General features: G+C 48.2%; 2 protein-coding genes across 3 annotated transcripts; both read right to left on the bottom strand.

The window, feature by feature from the left end:
- Window positions 1–2,642: 2,642 nt before the first annotated feature.
- On the bottom strand, window positions 2,643–21,355 carry LOC139177012 (epididymal protein 13-like). The gene is made up of 7 exons (XM_070770271.1): window positions 21,101–21,355; window positions 19,170–19,187; window positions 7,905–7,973; window positions 7,102–7,128; window positions 5,152–5,276; window positions 4,351–4,388; window positions 2,643–2,946 (listed from the first exon to the last, which is right to left on the bottom strand). The coding sequence occupies exons 1-7, from the start codon at window positions 21,288–21,290 to the stop codon at window positions 2,922–2,924; spliced, it is 492 nt and encodes a 163-aa protein (XP_070626372.1). The 5' UTR covers window positions 21,291–21,355; the 3' UTR covers window positions 2,643–2,921.
- Window positions 7,905–17,972, bottom strand: LOC139177334 (epididymal protein 13-like). 2 transcript variants are annotated; one of them, XM_070772393.1, is made up of 6 exons: window positions 17,056–17,972; window positions 15,969–16,104; window positions 15,536–15,562; window positions 12,056–12,109; window positions 11,676–11,693; window positions 7,905–10,321 (listed from the first exon to the last, which is right to left on the bottom strand). In XM_070772393.1, the coding sequence occupies exons 2-6, from the start codon at window positions 16,066–16,068 to the stop codon at window positions 10,266–10,268; spliced, it is 255 nt and encodes an 84-aa protein (XP_070628494.1). In that variant the 5' UTR covers window positions 16,069–16,104; window positions 17,056–17,972; the 3' UTR covers window positions 7,905–10,265. The 2 variants fall into 2 exon arrangements, with proteins under 2 accessions (XP_070628494.1, XP_070628492.1); XM_070772391.1 differs by having other exon boundaries at window positions 15,969–17,972.
- Window positions 21,356–21,618: the final 263 nt, after the last annotated feature.

The following is a 21,618-nucleotide window of genomic DNA, read 5'->3' as shown; positions in this document are numbered from 1 at the left end:
AAAACTTCATTTCTGGCACTGAACTTTTAATTTTATATGACTTCCACCTAGTATGAAATAGTATTCTTGGAACAGTGTTATTTTCAATGAAGTGTGTAACTGAACCGTAGGATAAAAGTTTGCTTCCTATGAGCATGCTTGAACACAAGAACATCAGGATATTCAGCATTTACATCCAATCCAGGAATATGAGGCCATCATTCCCATGGGAATAGGGCTTGAGGAAGCCCAGCCACCATCTCTTGGTAAATTTTATCAAAGGCTTCACTCTGGGCCACTGTGAACAGACTTTTCCAGTCCCCAGTGATTGCTGACAAATACAAAACAGTAAGTCCAGATCTACCGCATGATTGCACTCATCTCACACGCTAGTAAAGTCACGCTCAAAATTCTCCAAGCCAGGCTTCAGCAATACATGAACTGTGAACTTCCAGATGTTCAAGCTGGTTTTAGAAAAGGCAGAGGAACCAGAGATCAAATTGCCAACATCCATCGGATCATAGAAAAAGCAGGAGAGTTCCAGAAAAACATCTATTTCTGCTTTACTGACTATGCCAAAGCCTTTGACTGTGTGGATCACAACAAACTGTGGAAAATTCTTTAAGAGATGGGAATACCAGACCACGTGACCTGCTTCTTGAGAAATCTGTATGCAGGTCAAAAAGCAACAGTTAGAACTCGACGTGGAACAACAGACTGGTTCCAAACAGGAAAAGGAGTACGTCAAAGCTGTATATTGTCATCCTACTTATTTAACTTATATGCAGAGTACATTATGAGAAACGCCAGACTGGATGAAGCACAAGCTGAAATCAAGATTGCCGGGAGAAATATCAATAACCTCAGATATGCAGATGACACCACCCTTATGGCAGAAAGTGAAGAGGAACTAAAAAGCCTCTTGATGAAAGTGAGAGTGGAGAGTGAAAAAGTTGGCTTAAAGCTCAACATTCAGAAAACTAACATCATGGCATCCGGTCCCATCACTTCATGGCAAATAGATGGGGAAACAGTAGAAACGGTGGCAGACTTTATTTTGCTGGCCTCTAAAATCACTGCAGATGGTGACTGCAGCCATGAAATTAAAAGATGCTTACTCTTTGGAAGGAAAGTTATGACCAATCTAGACAGCATATTAAAAAGCAGAGATGTTACTTTACCAACAAAGGTCCGACTAGTCAAGGCTATGGTTTTTCCAGTCGTCATGTGAGACTTGGACTACAAAGAAAGCTGAGCGCTGAAGAATTGATGCTTTTGAACTGTGGTGTTGGAGAAGACTCTAGAGAGTCCTTTGGACTGCAAGGGGATCCAGCCACTTAAATGCCCATTGTTAAGTGCCCTTTGCCATGGAGACAGCAGGGATTGAACAGGGGGAATGGATGTTTTGAGCAAGGGGTCTCAGAAAGGACCCGTGTTTCTCAGCCTCAACGTCCTCGGCGTTTGTGTCTGGAGGCCGTCCTGTACGGTGTAGTGGGTAGAGCATCTTCCCTTGCCTCCACCTCCCTCAAATTGCTGTGTAAGAGTGTTTGCTCCCCGTTTAAAGAACAGACTGGAAAATATAGGTCCTTGACCCAAACTAAAGGAAAAAAGTGTTAGTTTCTCAGTCGAGTCTGCCTCTGCAACCCCGTGGACTGTAGCCCACCAGGCTCCTCTGCCCATGGGATTCTCCAGGCCAGAATACTGGAGTGTGTAGCCATTCCCTTCTCCACAGGCTCAAACTAAAAACAAAACAAAACCTCTGGTGCTATAGGACAACGTTGGCAAATGTGTGTACAATTACAGGTTTTAAAGTATTTTTCATTGCCCTTTTTATTTTTTTAAATAAAAAGTTTTCTGGTTGCGCCGGGTCTTCTTTGCTTCATGAGGGCTTTCTCTAGTTGTGATACGCAGGGGCTCTTCTTCGCAGTCCACGGGCTTCTCATTGCGATGGCTTTTCTTGTTCAAGGCGAGCGGGCCTTAGTAGTTGCAGGACGCTGGCTCTAGAGCTTGGGCTCAGTAGCTGTGGCGCACCAGCTTAGTTACGCCACAGAGTGTGGGATTTCCCCGGACCAGGGATGGAACCCATGTCCCTAGCATTGGCAGGCAGATTCTCATCCACTGCGCCACCAGGGAAGCCCTTCATTGCCCGTTTTAACCAACTTCTTGATGAACGAAACAACTGGTCCTCATCCAGGTGGTTAGATGTCTTACGCACTGTTAATATCCCAATTGTATAGAGAGTAAAAGGCGGCAGTGAAAACCAATCACCTCCGCAGAGCTTCAGTCCAGTAAAAGGTGGAGCTGGGATATGGAAAGGAGCCGACTTCTGTATCCTCCACTTAGAAAGCAAGCAGCACGGTAGAACCTCCTTCAAGGGTTGCCGCTAGAATTACGTGATAGATAGGGTTCTTAGCTTCTCTGGTGGCTCAGATGGTAAAGAATCAGCCTGCAATGCAGAAACCTGGGTTCGATCCCTGGGTCAGGAAGATCTCCTGGAGCAAGGAAATGGCAACCCACTCCAGTATCCTTGCCTGGAAATCCCATGGACAAAGGAGCCTGGGGGGCTACAATCCACGGGGTCACAAAGACTCAGACACGACTGAACGACTTCCACTGCCACCCCACACAGCTAAGTCTCGATGGAAGAACCAGGCATTCAGTCATTCAGCACATGTACCTTTTATTACAGAAACATTGCGGAAGGGTTGAAAAAGGCTAAAGAGGCGTTGTGGAGGAAACCACTGCAGATGCTCACTCAGCTTCTCTCAGTGCTTCTGCTCAGAGACCTTCTGGCCATGCCTCTGGGCAGACAGGTGCTATCCCTCAAAGGACTCGACTCATTACCCTCCAAATCGGCAGTCTAGGAACACGGAGGTTTCCCCAGAGGCCAGACTGACTAGCTGGGAGATGGAGGAGGGTTGAGCTGAGATGGAGAAGGGCGGTTAGAAGGCACAGCAGGGATTGTTTCTAAGGAAGGGAAGAAAGAAGAGGGAAATGTATTTAAGCATCAGTTTACATCCTGGACAGCTCTCTGCTCTGTGGACTCTGCTCACCTTGCGCCTCCAACCCACCAGACACGCTTCCCTAAACCTCGGCCGGCTGCTCCTCACCATCTCACTGTGCAAATATCTTCTCTTCAAAGAGAGGTTCTTCTGAACACTCAGTGGAAAAAGCTACGCCCTCCAGTTCCTGTCTGTCACAGCACCTTCAAGGAAGCTCAGGTGATTTATTCCCTGCCCTCCCACTAGGGGGCGTGCCTCACGAGCACAAGGACCTCCCCTGCTGCACCCCCAGCCTGGCACACTGGGGTGGCCTAGGGTTGCTGCAGGGGGTGAATATAAAAGGCTTGCTCTGGGCTCTGGGGGACAGGTCGAGCATCTCATTGCTCCCAGAGGGGCTCACGGTCTGCTGCAGAGGGTCTGAAAACTACCGCCCCAGGGGGTGACTCCAGCTCCCACCTGTTTTTACTTTTTATAGTTTTTAAAAATCGAGGGAAAACTCACATGACGTAAAATTCACCATTTAACCGTTTTTTAGCGAATCCAGAATTCATCATAGTGCAGTTACTCGATAAAAATGTACTGACTGCATTTCTCAATAAGTGAATCATAGAATTATCACATGACCCAGACTTTCTACGCCTAGGTGTGTACCCCCAAGGAACGGGAAACAGGTGTTCAAGGAAAAATTTTGTGTGTCAGTGTTCTTAGCAGCATATCAATAGCCAAAAGGTGGAGACAGCTCAAATGTCCTTCAACTGAAGAGTGAATAAATAGGCACATATCCGTGCAAAGGAATACTATTTGGTCATGAAAAATAAGTCCTGATACATGCTATAGCCTGGATAGCCTTAGAAAACATTATGCTAAGTGAATGAAGCCAGACACAAAAAGCCGCATAGTATGAGTCCATGTATATGAAATGTCCAGAGTAGTAAACCCAGAGAAGGAGAGAGAGAGATATGCTTAGTGGTTGCCAGGGCCTGGGAGGAGACACTGCTTATGGTTGCAGAGGTTCCTTTAGGGATGATGAAAAGTTTTCATCATCCCTAAAGCTAAATTGCCATGAGGATTGCACAGCATTGTGAGTGTACGAAACATCACTCACGGTAAATTTTATATTATCTGTATTCTGCCACAACTTAGAAAAAAAATCCCACATAACCTTTGAGGGAATTCATAAATGAATTCTTTCTGCTCTCCACATCCTTATCATTGGTAAGCTGTGGCTTGAGATTAGGGAGATGAACTTGAAACTTTCCATTCAACTCTGTGACTCTTCAGTTGACATTTCCAAACCCACCTGGGGAATTCGAACCAAGCCCCCACCCCCGCCCAGCAGTGGACAAGCCCTCTTCCCCGTGGGACATACCTGTTGTCCACCTGCGGGTCACAGTAATGGCAGTAACACTTGGGAGGTCGAAGAAGGGGGGGAGCGGAAGCAGAAAGAGATGGCGTTGGTGAGACGACTCTAACTCTCCCTCTATCCCGCCCCACGCCTCCTTTCTTTTTTCCTGCCTGCCTCCCTTTCCGCCCCCCACTCGGGGCAGGGGGTGACATCCGTGATCTGGTTGATCTCTTCAGCCTCCCCTCTTACTGCCCGATCCTCCAGCCAGTTCACTCCATCCCAGTAAACGACACGATGCTCTAACCTGGGGGTTTCTCAACCTCAGTACTCCTGGCACTTTGACCCAGGTCAGCCTTAGTTGTGGGTGTCGTCCTGTGGAAGCCACGCACCTCGTCTCTACCCACCGGATGCCAGTGGCACCTCCTCCCCGAGACGTGACAACCAGAAATGTCTCCAGGCGCTGCTGAGTGTCCCCTGGGTGGCAAAGTCACCCCCATTAAAGAATCACTGATCTAAGCAAGGGTGCAAGGCTGGGGCTCATCTCCTTGCCCCTTCCAGATTCCTCGTCTCTCACCCCAAATCCTGTAGCACTGCTCCTACAAGTGCGGCAGGGCGCTCCCCATCTTCACTGCCGTCCCCGACATCCTGCCCACACCTTGGATACCCGGCTCCTCCTCCCCTTCCTCTGCGCTCCCCCCACCCCCTCCTCCCTCCATCTGTTCACCCCCCTCCTCCCCCACGAGGTACGCAGCTCCTCCCTCCCTTCCTCTGTGCTCCCACTCTCTCCTCCTCCCTCTCCACCTTTAGGAACCCGGCTCTTCCTACCCAGTCTCCTTTATTGTAGGACACAAACAAGAAGGTGACCATCATATAGGCGCATCTCAGCCCATTCCATCCGGTTTTCTTCTTCAGCGGCTTCTTGGGGGTGGTGGCCGTTGGGAGGAACTTCACTGGGGAGATCCAAGTAGACATGACCAACGTGAAAGCCTGCCACCCCTCTGTGCGGACATCCTGCCTTTCCCACAACTCTGTCCACACAGATCTCCCTCTGAACCCCACACCCTCAATCTACCTGCTCCTCGGATTGAAATGTGGTCTATTGCTACCGGGTGCCCCCATCTCCCCTGTCCATCTGCAAGGCACCAGTCTCACATCTCCTCCTGATTGCCATTGCACCAGCCTTCTACTCCACAGTCCTCTCTCCCAGAGCAGCTCCCACTGGGGCCCACAGGGATCTAACACCAGATCTGACCCTGTCACCTCCTCATTCCAGACCCCATCTGGGGCACAAGCCCAGTTTTACTTGCTCAATATTCTTTCCCTCTTCTTTTCACAGTTTAAATTTTAAAGAAAGTGTTACATTACATTTTAATATTACATACAAAAAACCCTAATACTAATAAGATTTTTTTTAAAAAGGAGATGGCCCTTGAAAATTCCCGGAGTGGAGGAACCCAGGTGAGTCCTGGATGTTAAATTAAATCTAGCTTCTTTCAGGAACATAAGCAAAATTTAAGTCGTTTCTTTTAAATGTCTCTGATAATCATGAGAGGAACTTAAATCATCTCCCCCAAAATGGTTGAAGATAGTCCCCTTTTAACCAACCATTGTGCCCTCAGGAGACCCCATTGCAATAACCATCATTTTAAAACATAAACAATTTCCTCAATTTCACGTTATAAGCCACCCTGGGAAGAACACCCTGCCCCTGCATCTCATATCAGTTTTGAATTTGAAAGCTCCCAGTTTAAGAACTATTCTTCCTTGCACAATAAACTCTCCCTCAGTACTATTTTACTGATCTTGTGGTTTTAGCTCTGCTATTTCTGCATTTTTGACATGTATAACTCACCTCATTGAACAGGCCCTCTGGTCAAAAACCAGAACATTACCAGTGTAAAGGGAAAAATGAAATAAAAAAAAAAAAAGCTCTTAATTGAACTTTCAGGAAGGCACACCCCCTCCCCTTTTCTTGGAGAATTTGCTTCGTAGTTGTAATTCCTTTCTCTGTCCCTTCATCGTTGTTGTTCCGTTGCTAAGTCGTGTCCGACTCTTTGTGACCCCATGGTCTGCAGCACGCCAGGCTTCCTTGTTCTTCACCATCTCCCAGAGTTTGCGCAGACTCTTGTCCATTGAGTCAGTGATGCCATCCAACCACCTCATCCTCTGCCGCCCCCTCCTCCTGCCCTCAATCTTTCCCAGCATCAAGGTCTTTTCCAATGAGTCTTCACACCAGGTGGCCAAAGTATTGGAGCTTCAGCTTCAGCATCAGTCCTTCCGATGAATATTCAGGGTTGATCTCCTGAATAGAGATGGACTCGTTTGATCTCCCTGCTGTCCGAGGGACTCTCAAGAATCTTCTCCAGCATGATTTGAAAGCATCAACTATTCAGCGTCTTTAGCTGAATGTATGGAAATCTTTTTTTTTTTTTTTAATTTACTTATTTATTTGGCAGTGCTGGGATCAATTTCAACGTCCTTCTTCACCTCTAGGAACCGTTTTAGACCTCAGCGATCAACAGAAGAAGCGACTGAGAAAAACCAAGACGTTTCCCAGTCACGGCTCAGTGTGCTCGGTCTCCTTGGTACCAGGGGGCAGTACGAGGGGGCCGGGTGGTCTGAAGGCTTTGGCTGCCCCTCAGAAAGGCATCCTCTCTGGTTCTGAAGCCCAGACCTTGGCCACCTGAAACTGTGTCTCCTTAAGGCTTTGTCTTCACGCAGACCGAGGGGACTCACAGGCGTGTCGATGGAACAGGCGTGACGCCGTGCACCTACCTTCTTCCTTGCAGCCGCTTGATTCTTCTGAAAAGAGGAAGAGAAAGAGGCAAAGAAGGAAGGGAAGGAAGGAAGAGGAGGGGGGAAAAGGAAGAAAAGAAATCATCAACAAATTCTGAAATGAATGGAGACCGAACCATAAAGAGCAGTTCTGGGCGCCCAGGTAAGGAGAAGCGAGAATGCGCCCGGCCCCTGGCAGTCACTGGTCTCAGGCACTACATGGCCTCGTGGCCTGTCCACCTGCTATTCCCTCTACCACCAACACCCTTCACCCACATGTGCTGGTGACTGCCTCCCTCACCTCCTCCAAGTCTTTGCTCAAAGTCACTTTCCCTGATCACCTTTTGAAAACGTATCCCTCTGTCCTGCCCTGCCTTCCCATCTCCCTTCCTCTGCGATCTTCACAGGGCTTAGCGTCCAACAGACTTCTAACCCACTATTTCTCTATTTATTCGTGTTCTTTCTCTTCTCATCAGTTCTATCTGGACGCAGATTTCTGACCTGTTCCTTACTGTGTCTCTAACACCAAGAACAGGCTGAGCACAGAGTGGCTAATATTAATTAGCATTTGTTGTTGGATGAATGAAAAAAAAAGACACTTATCATGTTCAGATGATGATGATAAAGAGTGTAAGATTTCAACTAAAAATTGAGAAAGAAATTTAAAAAAACCCCAAGAGTGTAAGGTTTGATGCTATTTAAAGACTCTTCCAACATTAAAAAAAGAAAAGCTGAGAAGTCTATATTTTTGTGTCCAGGAGCAAAACCAAATGGTGGGGCCAATTAGCATGGTCACTACTTACCATTCAGCACCTGGAGGCTCAGCAAACCTGCGGAGACAATGTAGACATGGAATTGCCAAAGGCAGTGTGCTAAATGCCCTTAGACCAACAAGTGCAGCTGACGCACCCCGAGCTTCCTCTCACGTCTTCTCATCGGTTCCCCCTCAGGACGTTCATACTGCCTTAAAACTATCTGCCTGTCCCCTCATCAGTCTGTGTGGGGTTTATCTAGAGGTACAAGCATGTGAGGTTCATCTTTGGCTTTCCACCGCCCTGCGTGGTCCTATCCCATACGGAGAGTTAAAAAGAATATTCTTCCCAGGCTTCTTTGGTGGCTCAGTGGTAAAGAATCCGCCTACCAATGCGGGAGAGACAGAGGCTTGATCCTCGGTCCAGGAAGATCCCACATGCCTAGGAGTATCTAAGCACCACCACTGTTGAGCCTGTGTTCTGGAGCCCAGGAACCATAGCTACTGAGCCATGCCCTGGAGTTCCTGCTCCACAACACAGGAAGACCACTGCAAGGAGAAGCCCGAGACCACCTCTAGAGAGTAGCCTGCACTCCCCTCGACTAGAGAAAACCACACACAGCCACGAAGACCCAGCACAGCTAAAAATAAATCTTTTTAAAGAAAAGAATTTTCTTTTCCCAAACAAACTTTCCATGCCAAAATCTCGGGGCATGCATGGAGTGAGATTATTTACCTAGGATCTCTGATGTCATCCATCCAGAAGAAAATGTGGTCCGGGAGGCAGGGTGGTGTTCAGGGTTGCAGACAAAGTCCAGAGTGTAGAGTCCAAGGGGCCGCGAGAGATGAGACCATAGAAGGAAAAAAAAAGTCATAAGATCAGAAGGTGGGGAGACTGGGAGCAGACGAGAACAGAGCCCAGGGAGGCGGTGCTGAGCCGTGAAGGGGAGAGTGTTGGAAGCCCCACCATGTGGGTTAGAGCGGAAATCTAGTGGCTGAAGGGGCTTCCCTGGTGGCTCAGTCGTCAGGAGTCCGCCTGCCGATGCAGGAGACGAGGGTTCTGTCCCTGGGTCAGGAAGATCCCCTGGGGAAGTGAATGGCAACCCACTCCAGTGTTCTTGCCTGGAGGATCCCATGGACAGAGGGGCCTGGCGGACTACAGTCCATGGGCTCGCAAAGAGTTGGACACGACTGAGCGACTGAACAACAGCACGTAGTGGCTTGAAGAATTGGTGCTGGATCAGAGTCAGGCTGGAAGGGCAGCCGCCACGCCTGCTCCACATATTTGCCATCACCATGTTGTAGGCCCCTGACACACATCAGGTGAATAATGCCTACCTGGTGCGGAAATGCAACAAAATGTATTAAACGTGCCCAGCGCCCAGGAAATCCTGAACTAATTTTCCTTACTGTCATCACTATAGTCATAAGAACCTTGCCCATGTCCCTGATTTGACCAGGGGCTTGGTTCTCATAAGACACCCCGCCTTTGAGAAAGTGAAAGTCATACAGCCATTTTTTTCCAGTTCCCGGATTAATAAAAAAACAGAAAGATTCTCTGATCAGTGAGGCCATGGCTGGGAAGGGATCCCATTGCAGAGACAAGAAAGGGAACAAGACAGAGGTGAGGACAATATGAAAAAAGAAACTCACGTTTCAGGACTGTCGAGGTGCGCGCGGTGGGGAGGAGAAGTTCCAGCGGGAGCCATTGGGCATCAACAGAAAAGGAAGAGGCTGAGAAGGCGTGACTGGCTTCTTCCCGGCTCATCCCACCCTGCTGGCCCTCCGGAGAGACCCTCCCATCACGGTGGGATGAGGGTGCCCCCAGATCTCATGGGCGGCCAGGGGCCAGGGTGGGGACTCTGCCTGCTTCTGCTACACTTGCGTCCTTTGGAGTCCTGATTATCCAGGTGGACAGACTCCCCAGACACCCATATTCCTTGAGCGTTGGTCCCCCAGAGATGAGGAAGGTCCTCAGAAGATGCCCTGCCCCACTCTTATCTCCTTTCTCTCCTGAGAGGTCAGGAGGGAGGAAGCTTGGGCAAAGAGGAAGCCGTGGCTTTGAGCTCCTCCTCATTCAACTGTCCTCTCCACAAATACACACAGCTCAGAACGTTCTTGCGTTCTGGGGCTGTGGTCCTCGGCTTCTGCTAAAATCTGGAGGCCTTGATGGCCGTGCTCTCACACACCCAGTCACACATACAGCCTCAGACCCACCCCTGCCTCCCACAAACTCTGGGGATCATCCGTGCTGTCTCAGGGGGCCTGTGGACCCCGGTGGGTCAGTCTGAGCCCCCTTCAGAGTCAAGAGTGATAGATGGACACCCTGTTAGCAGAGGGCCTCTCTCAACCCAGGTCCCCAGGTGAGAACAATCCAAAGATTCCCTTTTCTTTTTTGTTTACTTTTTTTGTCTCAGTGGCTGAAAACACCCGAATTACCACAGAAAAGGAAGAATAACTCACTTTTTACTGGAAGGTGCAGCAGGACCAGAAATCAGAGGGTCAACATGGAAAAAAAAGTGAGCAAGAGAATAGAATCAAATACACACACACCCCCAGCACATTCCTTTATTCACTCATTAAACACTCTTCAAGTTATTTGTAAGCTTTTATTGTGCACTAATTATAGACGCGCAAAAACACTGCAAAAATAGTACCAGAGAGGGTTGCCCTTTCCTCCTCCAGGGGATCTTCCCAAACCAGGGATTGAACCCACATCTCCTGCATTGGCAGGCAGGTTCTTTACCACTGAGCCACCAGGGAAGCCCCAGTCGGGGGAGCCATGCCTTAAAACTAGGGTTCCGTCTGGCACAGAGTGCCATGGTGAGGATTCAGTAGTATCATAGAGGTAGATGCTCCAATGTTGGTTCTCCTCCACCCCTTCCCATTAGCAAAAATTACATCCATCAGCCATAGAAGGGAGCTCTCTTTTGCTTCAAGAATAGTAGTAGAGCCCGTGTGTGTTAGACAGGTTTCTAGGTCATGGGTGTGAGCGGTGGACAAGACCCTGCCCTGGAGGCACAATAGAGATCGGAGAGAGGGGTGCTTCGCCAGCTCACCTGACCTGGGGGGCATACGTCTGTCTTCCTTAGAATGTGGCCCCCACTCTCCAACGAGCATGGCCCCCTTTCTCTCCCAAGAACCACCAAACTTTTCCTTCTGGAAGGTAGGCCCTTTTTCATGGGAGCAATTTACACACCAAACGAGAGCAACATCGCTGAGACCCAGGGCTGTGCCAGAGCTGGCTTGCAAGAGATGGTTGTTAAATTTGCAAAATGTTCGCAAGCCACTGCCAAGCCTAATTAGTGGCTTCAGATCAGCCCAGAGCTAAAGCATTTACACCACAGAAATTGGCAATGGTTGCAAACCAGGGCTCCCCTCCCCACCCTCTCCCCACAGAAATGGTTGTTAAATGTTACAAGCACAGCCTGACTGCAGCCCATTTGCAACAGTTTTGCTTTTGACCCCAAAACAGTATCTAAATGCCAGCCCGGCACCAACACTTCCCCCCACTGTTTTTTTCCACTTCAGCTTGTTTTGTTTTGTTTTTGGCTGCACTGTGGGACATGCAGGATCTTAGTTCTCCAATTAAGGCTGAAACCCAATAGAGTCCTAAGCCCTGGACCACCAGGGAATTTCCCCTCCCCTGAATTTTTAATGAGGAAATCCCACAGGCAGAGGAGCCTGGTGGGCGGCAGTCCACAGGGGGTCACAAAAGAGTCAGATACGACTGAGCAACTGAACAACAACAAGTTGTAATCCCAGAGAGGGTTACAGGAATGTCATCTCAAGGACACAGACTTGGGATTGAAAAAGCACTTACTTTCTTCCTCTGTTCTGTCTGGAGGCGAGGGTGCAGGCAGCCAGGTTCCAACAGAGGTGCAGAGGGAAGACAGAGATCAGCGTTAAGACACCATGAAATAAGGACACTGCAAAATGAGACTCCCTGACCGGTCAGAGGAGACAGAGGCAGAGGCGCTACTGGACACGAGGCGGGTGGGGCTCGGGCATTGCCTCTCTCTCTAACAAGTATCGGTGGGGCCTCTAGTGTGTGCAGGGTGCGTGGGCTGCACGGAAAGCGAGAGGAGAAGGGTCTTACTCTCGGGGAGCACGAGCGAGCGGAGGCCAGAGAGGTGGCCTCAAGAGTCAGAAACCCATCCGGGGCAGGGCTAGGGTTTCGGGGTGCGGCCGGAACCTGCTGACCTTGTGGGGGTGCCAGGGAAGGCGTCTTGGAGGAACTGTCACGGAGTCTGACACCTGAAAGATGAGGAGGGGTTAGCCGGGTGAAGACCTGTGGAGGGGAGAGACAGAGACGCGTTCCCGGCGGTGGGACAGTCCTGGGTGGGAAGGAGTCTGGAGCTTCGGAAGGATGGAGAGAGACCTGCTGAGGGGACACGGCAGGCAAAGATGACCGGCAGACAAGAACGTCCAGAGTTAGATGACGCCCGGCTCTGTGGGTCACTTTAAAGACCTCGGGCTTCATCCTAAGAATGACGGGCGATCAGGGAAAGATGTGGACCCAGCACTTGGGCAACTTACCCCATCTCTCTAGGGCTTGCTTTTCTCATAAAAGTGCAATTATAACGGGACAACAGATTGTCCTGCTTGGAGGACTTGAAAGGGGTTCACTGGGTGAGAGTGTTTTAATGCTGAAACTAGGCATGTCCTGGGCGCACAGAGTCACTCTGGATTACAATGGGATCCACCCGTCTCACAGGGGTGATGAGGCTTAAAATAACTGATCCAAGCAGAGCCCTGAAATGTACTGGCTTTTCCAAGATGCTCCATGAAAGGTTTTTAAAGAATTTTGTTTTGATGTGGATCATTTTTTAAATCTATGGAATGTGTTACAATATTGTTTTCTGTTTTGGCTTTTGGGCCTCGAGGCATTTGAGACCTTGGGTCCCTGACCAGGGATGGAACCCACGGCCCTGGCATTGGAAGGCAAAGTCTTGCTAACCACTGGACCACGAGGGAAGTCCCACATGACATTTTTGTTAGTTACCACTTAGCCTCGGAAGCTCTGCCTCTTTCTGGCTGTCAGTTTTCATGTCTCTACAGATGGTTTCCAGTCTGTGAGCCATGACTATGGCCTCTGTAGTTGCTGTTTAGTTGCTCAGTCGTGTCTGACTCTTTGCGACCCCATGGACTGCAACCTGCTAGGCTCCTCTGTCCGTGGGATTCTCCAGGCAAGAATCCTGGAGCAGGTTGCCTTGCCCTCCTCCAAGGGATCTTCCCGACCCAGGGATTGAAGCTGGGTGTCCTGCATTGGCAGACGGATTCTTTACCACTGAGCCACCAGGGAAGTCCTGACTATATGGCTTTATCCACACTCAACTCTGGATCTGAGGTTATTTTAGGTTATTTTACCTAATAATGTCTATCTGACGTTGATCTTTGCCTTATAGCCATGTCGTATGTTGACCAAGAAGTGTGTTTCGCTATTTGTGAAGTCTGGCTGTTTTCCAAGGAGGGAGGTCTTGGCCCATAAAGCTCTGATATTTCTGAAAGGAGAGGATTCTTCGAGGGTAGGAGTTAGGGAGTCCTGTGTTATTCAGCTTGTGAGAAGGAAAAGGTCTTGGAATTCCACAGGCAGTGTGGGAAGAAGGAAAATGGGAGATGAGAAGAGAGAGAGAGTGAGCAGAGATGGGAGAAGACCATCTATCTGCTCAGGGCTCTGGCTCTTCTGCATGCTCTCGTTTCATCGAGGCTCGTTACTCATAGGTCTCAGCCGATTTCTCATGGGAACCGGTGAAGGAGGGTTCTGCTTCCACGGTGATGGGAACGCAGAGAAAGCACAGAGCTCTTCAGCAGCCCAAGGGGAGAGAAGTGAGAAACTGTTATCTTTGCAAGAGCAGAAGCAGTGAGGAGGGCTATGGACTCCAGGAGCCCTGGACAAACGGGATGCAGGGAGCTGAGCCCACTTCAACCAGCTCCCTAGTACCTGAGTTTTTCCTAGATTTAATTATAACATCATATATTTTTTATAACATATAAAATGTTATAGTTTATTATAACATTAGGAAGCATCCCTTATAGTGTGGATTACTAGCCCTACTCTATGGGAGAAGAGAACACACTTGCCCCAGGGTCCCATATGCTGGTAAAGAACAGAGCTGGCTTGAAACGCCAGGCATATCTACCCTTGGAAGTCCAGTTCCCGTCTCCGTCTCCCTGGAGCTCCAGATCCAAGCGTGCCCTGTGCACTGGGACAGGAGCCCCTGGGGATGGCGGGAAAGGTCTCAGGTGGACACAGATTCACTATCACTCCTTTGGAGTCACGTGGGAATATGGAATCTAATATCGAATTCACTTTACAATTCTCTTTCTTCTCAAAAGTCTCAAAATGATGCTAACTTGTCCAGAACCTCTCTCTAATGTTCTCTGGTCTTCCTTTCCACTGAAGAGAGAACCATCTTCAGACTAAGACCCTCAGCAGTCATCAGTATCGCTATAATTAATACTTTATTTCCATTGTTTCATTATGTCTACTTTTGCAGTTATCTTCTTAGAATATTCTTTGACATTGCCCTTCTTTGGGATTGGAATGAAAACTGACCTTTTCCAGTCCTATGGCCACTGCTGAATTTTTCAAATTTTCTGGCACATTGAGTGCAACACTTTAACAGCATCATCTTTTATTAGTTTAAATAGCTAAGCTGGAATTCCAGCACCTCCACTAGCTTTTTTCATAGCAATGCTTCCTAAGGCCCACTTGACTTCACAATCCAGGGTGTCTGGCTCTAGGTGAGTGACCACACCATTGTGGTTACCGGGTCATTAAGACTTTTTTTTGTATGGTTCTGTGTATTCTTCCCACCTCTTCTTAATCTCATCTCCTTCTGTTAGGTCCTTGACACTTCTGTCCTTTATTGTGCCCATCCTTGCATGAAATGTTCCCTTGGTATCTTCAATTTTCTTGAAGAGATCTCTGTGGCTTAGTCACTAAGTCCTTTTAAAGTGCAGTCCTTTACTGGAAAACATGAATGATGGCATTGGACTGGATAGTAGTAGATACAGCAGGAACTTCTGCTGGGGTTCAGCCTCTCTACCTGTGAACACGGGGGCCAGTTTTTTCATCCATCCCATTGTGAAAAATCAGAAAGCTAGATGCTATCCCATGTTGCTGAAGGTGTGGGAAAATTAGCATGCTTGTAGGCGGCTTATGGAACTGTAAATTTGTTAAACCTCTGTCCAGATTTAAAAGACCTCTGCTCTTTGGCCCAGTCATTTGAGTCATGACCTCAGAACGTTGAAGATATACGTATCTAAGCGTATTTCCTGTAAGAACACACAGGAGACGAGTAGTGGCGGCTGTTTCAAGACAGTAGAACTGGGAATAGGACAGACAGGAAGATTTTGGCTCTCATTTTATGTCCCTACAACTTTTCTCATGAGCATATATCTTTTACAACTTAAAACAATCTACCGCATGATATTTCTCATGCAAAATTCTAGTGCTCTCATTCTACACTAATAAAAATTTCCATTACCTTAAAACTCTAAGAGACAAAACGTGATCATATACAGTCTGAATGGTTCTTCCGAAATACATAAAGAAAACATGAATAAACGAAACACTGAATTTAAATAAATAACTAAAAACACAAAAGACTCCATAAATCTGCATTACCTTTTAGACAAGAGAAGAGAAACACCAGAGAAGACAAAATTCTCACTTACCATCCACTGACAGCCTGCTCATCATACCTGGGGAAGAAGACATAACGAAAGATGTGCAAATGCAACAGAAGGAAATACACCTAATTAGTGAATTTCCCCCATGCAGTGGATTTAAGAAGCTCTCTCCTTTGGAAAGTATGGCTATGAGAGCTCGGGCATGACTTAGGGTCTCCTCATTATTCCCATCATCCCTTTTTCCAGCTCCATCACTGCTAGCAGACATCAATGTCTCTAATCTAATTTCTGGGTTTTGTGTGTGTCTGTTTTCCATCAGTCTCTGAGTTCCTAAAGAGTGAGCATATGTGATCCATCTTTGGGTTTCCATCACCCAAGCATGGCTCCAGACATATGTCAAATGCCCAGAAAATCTTGCTCAGAGTTTCCCCCCAAAGTTCACAGTCTGAGGGCATCTTGAATGTGGTGAGGTATTTACCTACGATTCCTGAGAGCGGTCGATCCAGAGTTGGCACGGTGGTGGAGGATACAGACGTGATACAGAATGGTGGGACCAGGGACCACGGAGAGGAAGCCATGAGTAGAAAACCAAAAGTAAGATCAGATGCCGGGAGCTGGGACAGACGTGGAAATAGAGTCCACTGTGGGCGCGGGGAGCGGTTAGGTGAGATTATTGAGAGTGGCTTTGTGTTTGATTTCAGGGAGGTTTAAGTGAGCGGGGGGCGGGGGTGGTGGACACAGTCATGGGCCATTCTTCAGCCAGGTAGGAGAGAGAGAAAGACACTATTCTTCACTGACTCTAGAAAAAAGCCCAACACTCCTTCCTTATACTGATTTTACACCAACCCTCCCAGGTTAGCGAATTGTCCTCATGTTGTCAATGAGAATAGCTGAAGCTCTGAGATATTGTATTAATTTTTGAAGCCCCACACAGTGGATGAGTGAAAGCGAAAAAATTCAAACGTAGATCTCTCCAGCTTCCTCTATAAACTTCTATTTCCTCACCCACAAGATGAGTATGTTAATATCCATCTCAGGGTTGGGGTTAAGTTGTCTATATACTGATAACAATAACAAGCTTACATGGAGATGATTGCATGTATGTCCATGGTGAGGGGCATGGAGACAGAAGAAGGACGAATTATGTGTGCTAAGTCACTTCAGTCGTGTCCAACTCTTTGTGACTCCATGGACTGTAGCCCGCCAGGCTCCTCTGTCCATGGGATTCTCCAGGCAAGAATACTGGAGTGGGTTGCCATTTCCTCCTCCACAGATCTCAGATAGACCTGAATTGAGCTCTACAACCAAATGGCTTCCCTTTAGTCACAAGTGGACCACAGAAATGTGCTCAATTTCTGATCAACTAGTTTTTACAGGGGAAGGAGAGAGGGATGCAGTATTTTCTTTTCATCAAGATATCCAGTCTCAACCTTTTATGTCTCTAGATTAGAAGCTGGGCTGTGGACAGTCACAAGAAGAAAGGTCCTTGAAAGGCAGGCAAAAATTACCCCGTCAGCTAAGGGCAATCAGAGCCCAAAGGGAGAGAGAGTGAACAAAAATGTCACCTTTCAGCACTGTTGACTCGGTGCAAACAGCAGGAAGGAGAGGTTCAAAGGTGGCCGGTGGGGATCAGAGAGAAGGTGAAATGCATTAATTCATCCTTTATACCCCGTTGCATCCCCCAGGTTCCAGGACAGGATGGGGACCCAGAATGAGAAGCTGTGCCTTGTTCTAAGAGCCATAGACCTCTTTGTGCGTCGTGCTCAGTCACTCAGTCATGTCTGCGACCCCATGGACTCTGCGACCCCATGGACTGTAGCCTGCCAGGCCCCTCTGTCCACGAGATTCCCCAGGCAAGAAGGCTGGAGTGGGTTGCCATTTCCTTCTCCAGGGGATCTTCCCGACCCAGGGATGGAACCAAAGTGTTTCTTTACCCCTGAGCCCTCAGGGAAGCCCATAGGCCTCTTTAGAGACACATTTACCCCAGAGGTCAAGAAACCCTGAGCTACCATGGTCTGGGGCATCCAACCACCCACCCCCCTTACACCTGAGTCTCCGGAGGGTGGCAGACAAGGGTCTCCATGACAACCGATAGTCAGAGACCAGGATGGTTAATACTTGGCAAGGAGGGAGCCTTGGCCAGCCTGCACCCTATTTCTCTCATCTACAACCCACCAATGAATCTGCACAATGCAGTCCAGGCGGGTTGTACGTGTTAGAGCACAGAGTCTTACTGAAAATCTGACTGAAGCTATGAAGTCCATATTCCCAGAAAACCACCGAGATTCTGTCTCTCACACCCAGTTTTGCACAAGATTACAGAGGCTGGTCGACCTCCCCGAAGTCCATCTGGTTGGCCCCAGGGATCTGCAGGCTCTGGGTTTGGAGCCACGCTGAGATTGAGAGCATCCTGTGAGCTGCCCAGGTCGAAAAGCCATCCCCCTGTCCCCTGTCCCCCTTCCTCCTCCGGTTGAAGGGCTCCCTAGTTACATAGGGAGAAGGAGATAAGACTTACATTTGACTGGAAAAGGGCAACAAGACCAGGAGTCAGGGGATCAACATGGAAGAAAAAAGCAAGAGAGAAGTTTGAATTAACAGTCATTTATCCACCTCAGATGATTTCTGCATGCGTTCCTTTCTTCCTTCATCTGAAAGTGAAAGTCACTCAGTCGTGTCGGACTCTTTGTGGCCCCATGGACTATACAGTTCATGGGATTTTCCAGGCCAGAATACTGGAGTGGGTATTTCCCTTCTCCAGGGGATCTTGCCAACCCAGGGATCCAACCCAGGTCTCCCGCATTGCAGGCGGATTCTCTACCAGCTGAGCCACCAGGGAAGCCCGAGATAGGATGGGGCCCCAGAATGAGAAGCTGTGTCTTGTTCTAAGAGCCACTCTGTGTGTGCACTCAGTCTTCCTTCATTTAGCCTAGCCTATCCTTAGAGGTGGAGGGATTTCATGAGAGACTGTTTTTTTGTAGTTTGTCATGTACAGTTAGACAAAGATCAAACAGCTCGGTTACACTATTGGCAAGGATGTTGAGAACTCTACTTCTTTTTTTAAAACTTTTAATTTTGTATTGGGGTATAGCCAACCCACAATGTTGTGATAGCTTCAGGTAAACAGCGAAGGGACTCAGGCATACATATACATGTGTCCATTCTCCCCCAAACCCCGCTCCCATCCAGGCTGCCACGCGACACTGAGCAGAGTTTTCTGTGCTGTACAGTAGGTCCTTGTTGGTTCTCCATTTTAAATACATCAGTGTGTCCATGTCCATCCAAACCCCCTAACTATCCCTTCCCCTCATTCTTCTTCCAGCAACCGTAAATTCGGAGAACACTTCTTTAGCATTACAGTTTTGTAAATGAATCTTAGAGATAGATTTTATTTATATATGTGTGTGTGTCAGAATATAACTCTAGTAAAAATATTCCAACTATTCTTTCTTTCTGATAAGAGCTCTCCATTCACCTACTGGGCCTGTCTTCTCCAGACAAAAGGATGAATGAACAGCCCTTTGGGCAGCAGGCATCACCAGAAGACAGAGATGTCAATGGCTTGCTTCCCCCAAGATGAAGCCCACTTTTCCCCAGAATCCCCAGAGGGGTCCTAAAATCTACATGAGTCTGAGAGGAACTGGCTATGGGAATACAGACTTGGGATGTCCACAGTTCTTACTTTTTTCTTCAGTTGCAACTGGAGGTGAAAGTGTTAGGCCATCCGGATCCCAGCAGGAACAGGAAGAAGGGAGCAGGGAGAGAATTCAGCATTAGACTCAGATCACTGCAGTGCCCAATGAGCCCAGAGCTGAAAGTGTCACTGGAGATGCACTAACCCATCCAGTCTATCAGTAAAGCTACTTAAGTCCACACATCCTTCTTGCCACCCATTATCCATCTATCCATCCATTTACTTGTTCACCATCCATTGATTTATCCATCTAACCATCATCCATTCATCATCTGTCCATCCTGCCATCCATTCATTATCCATCCATCCTTCCATCCACCCATTCACCATCCATCCTTCCTTCCATCCACCTGTTCACCATCCATCCATCCTTCTATCCACCCATTCACCATCCATCCTTCCATCCTTCCACCCATCATCCATCTATCCTTCCATCCATCCATCCACCCATTCACCATCCATCCATCCTTCCATCCACCCATCCACCCATTTACCATCCTTCAATTTACCATTTAACCGTCATCCATTTGTCATCCATCCATCCTTCCATCCACCCATTCACCATCCATCCATCCTTCCATCCACCCGTTCACCATCCTTCAATTTACCATTTAACCATAATCCATTTGTCATCCATCCATCCTTCCATTCATTCATCATCCATCTATCCTTCCATCCATCCATCCAACCATTCACCATCCATCAATTTATCCATCTAGCCATCATCCACCCGTCATCCATCCATTCTCCTGCATCATCCATCCATCCAACATTCACTAGCCACATATACTGGCCACTGGTCTGTGCTCGATGATGGGGGTGCAGGTGAATTAGACTCAATTCCTGCTATGTAGGCATTTGTGACACTGGTGGGGAGCGAGATGCTGGTACAAGAGAAAATAAGACATCACAAACCCTGCTCTCATGGGACCTGTGACCCATGGAGGTCTTGCACAACTTACAGGCTCTTCACACTTAGCATGTCCAAAAGAGAACTTGTGGCCATCCCCCTTCCACCCATCAAAAGATAAGCTGTTACTTTTTGTTGTTAAAATAAATATCTGTGCATTTGTATTGATATAATTACTTGAATAAATAAAAAGAACAGACGCATTGAGTCTTCCTCACAGAAGCATTCCAACGGATACATGTAGCAGAAATAAGAGAAATAGAAAATCACCATTGTGCAAATACTACAGCAATCATTTTGGCAGACAAGATCCACAGATGGATGCTGCAATTCGTGGGGGGAAAGTTTGAGGAGGAATAGAATATCTGCGAAGTTCCCAGTGATATCAGCCAGATTATCTACCAATTATAAAGGCGAAAATAGTAGCTGGTTGGTGATCAAACTTAACATCACGGGTAGTAAGACACCTCGCCAACACGCCATCTCTGATAAAGCGTGTTGAGGACAGGTTAGCACCACTTCTGCGGGGCAGTCACTCCCACCCCCGGTGCCACAGACTGTTGGGAGTGCTCAGTTATGTCCCATTCGTTGCGACCCCATGGACTGTAGCCCGCCAGGCTCCTCTGTCCACGTGATTTCCCAGGCAAGAATACTGGAGTGGGTTGCCATTTCCTCCTCCAGGGGAGTCTTCTCGACCCAGGGTTTGAACCTGAGTTTCTGGCATCTCCAGCCTTGGCAGGTGGATTCTTTTTACTACCACACCACCTAAGAAGTCAGTGATTTAACCAGGGTTCAGACACAAGTCTGTGTGTCTCCAAGGGCAGGAGCCATGATACCTCGCCCACCCCTCCATCTTCACCAAGGAAAGGGGAATTGAGAATTTCTAAACAGGGAGTGGGAAGGAGCCTGGACTTGGACCCGAGGAGGCTCTCTGAGGCCAGCCACCAGGCCCCCGCCCGTGGTAAGAAGAAACAGAGGAGGGGGAGAGGGCAGGAGGAGCTGGGCTTACCTTCTCGGGGGATGCAGGCATCTGCCAGTCCCAGGAAAAGCAGAATCAGCAAGAACATCTTCAGAGAGGGCCCTGACTTGTGGACAGTGGGCTTGTGGGTTGGGGTGGATGAGCTCCTTTCAGGACCAATGAGACTCTGGTCACTCACTGTTCTCTCAGATTCCAAGGGTGAAGCTAACTGCCCACACATGCCCTCCAGCTGCCTGGAGGCTGACAGGTGTCTGCTCTGTGCCCCCGACACCAGGGGCTGGCACACAGACTGCTTCTTCCCACTGGTGTCTGCTTATTTATCTTTTTTTTTAAATAGGTGCCTAGATAAGAGTTAAGTGCATCGGGTACTTTTCAAAAATTTTTATTTATTTAGCAAGCTCCGGGAGTTGGTGATGGACAGGGAAGCCTGGCGTTCTGCAGTCCATGGGGGTCGCAAAGAGTCGGACACGACTGAGCGACTGAACTGAACTGTCAGTCTGGGGGTCTTACTTGTGGTGTGTGGGATCTAGTTCCCCAAGCAAGGATCG

The sequence above is a fragment of the Bos indicus genome, chromosome 18, assembly GCF_029378745.1.
Source record: "Bos indicus isolate NIAB-ARS_2022 breed Sahiwal x Tharparkar chromosome 18, NIAB-ARS_B.indTharparkar_mat_pri_1.0, whole genome shotgun sequence".
NCBI classification, from domain to species: Eukaryota; Metazoa; Chordata; class Mammalia; order Artiodactyla; family Bovidae; genus Bos; species Bos indicus.
Note: the sequence above shows the minus strand (reverse complement) of the source record. Positions and strands in the feature narration are given on the sequence as shown.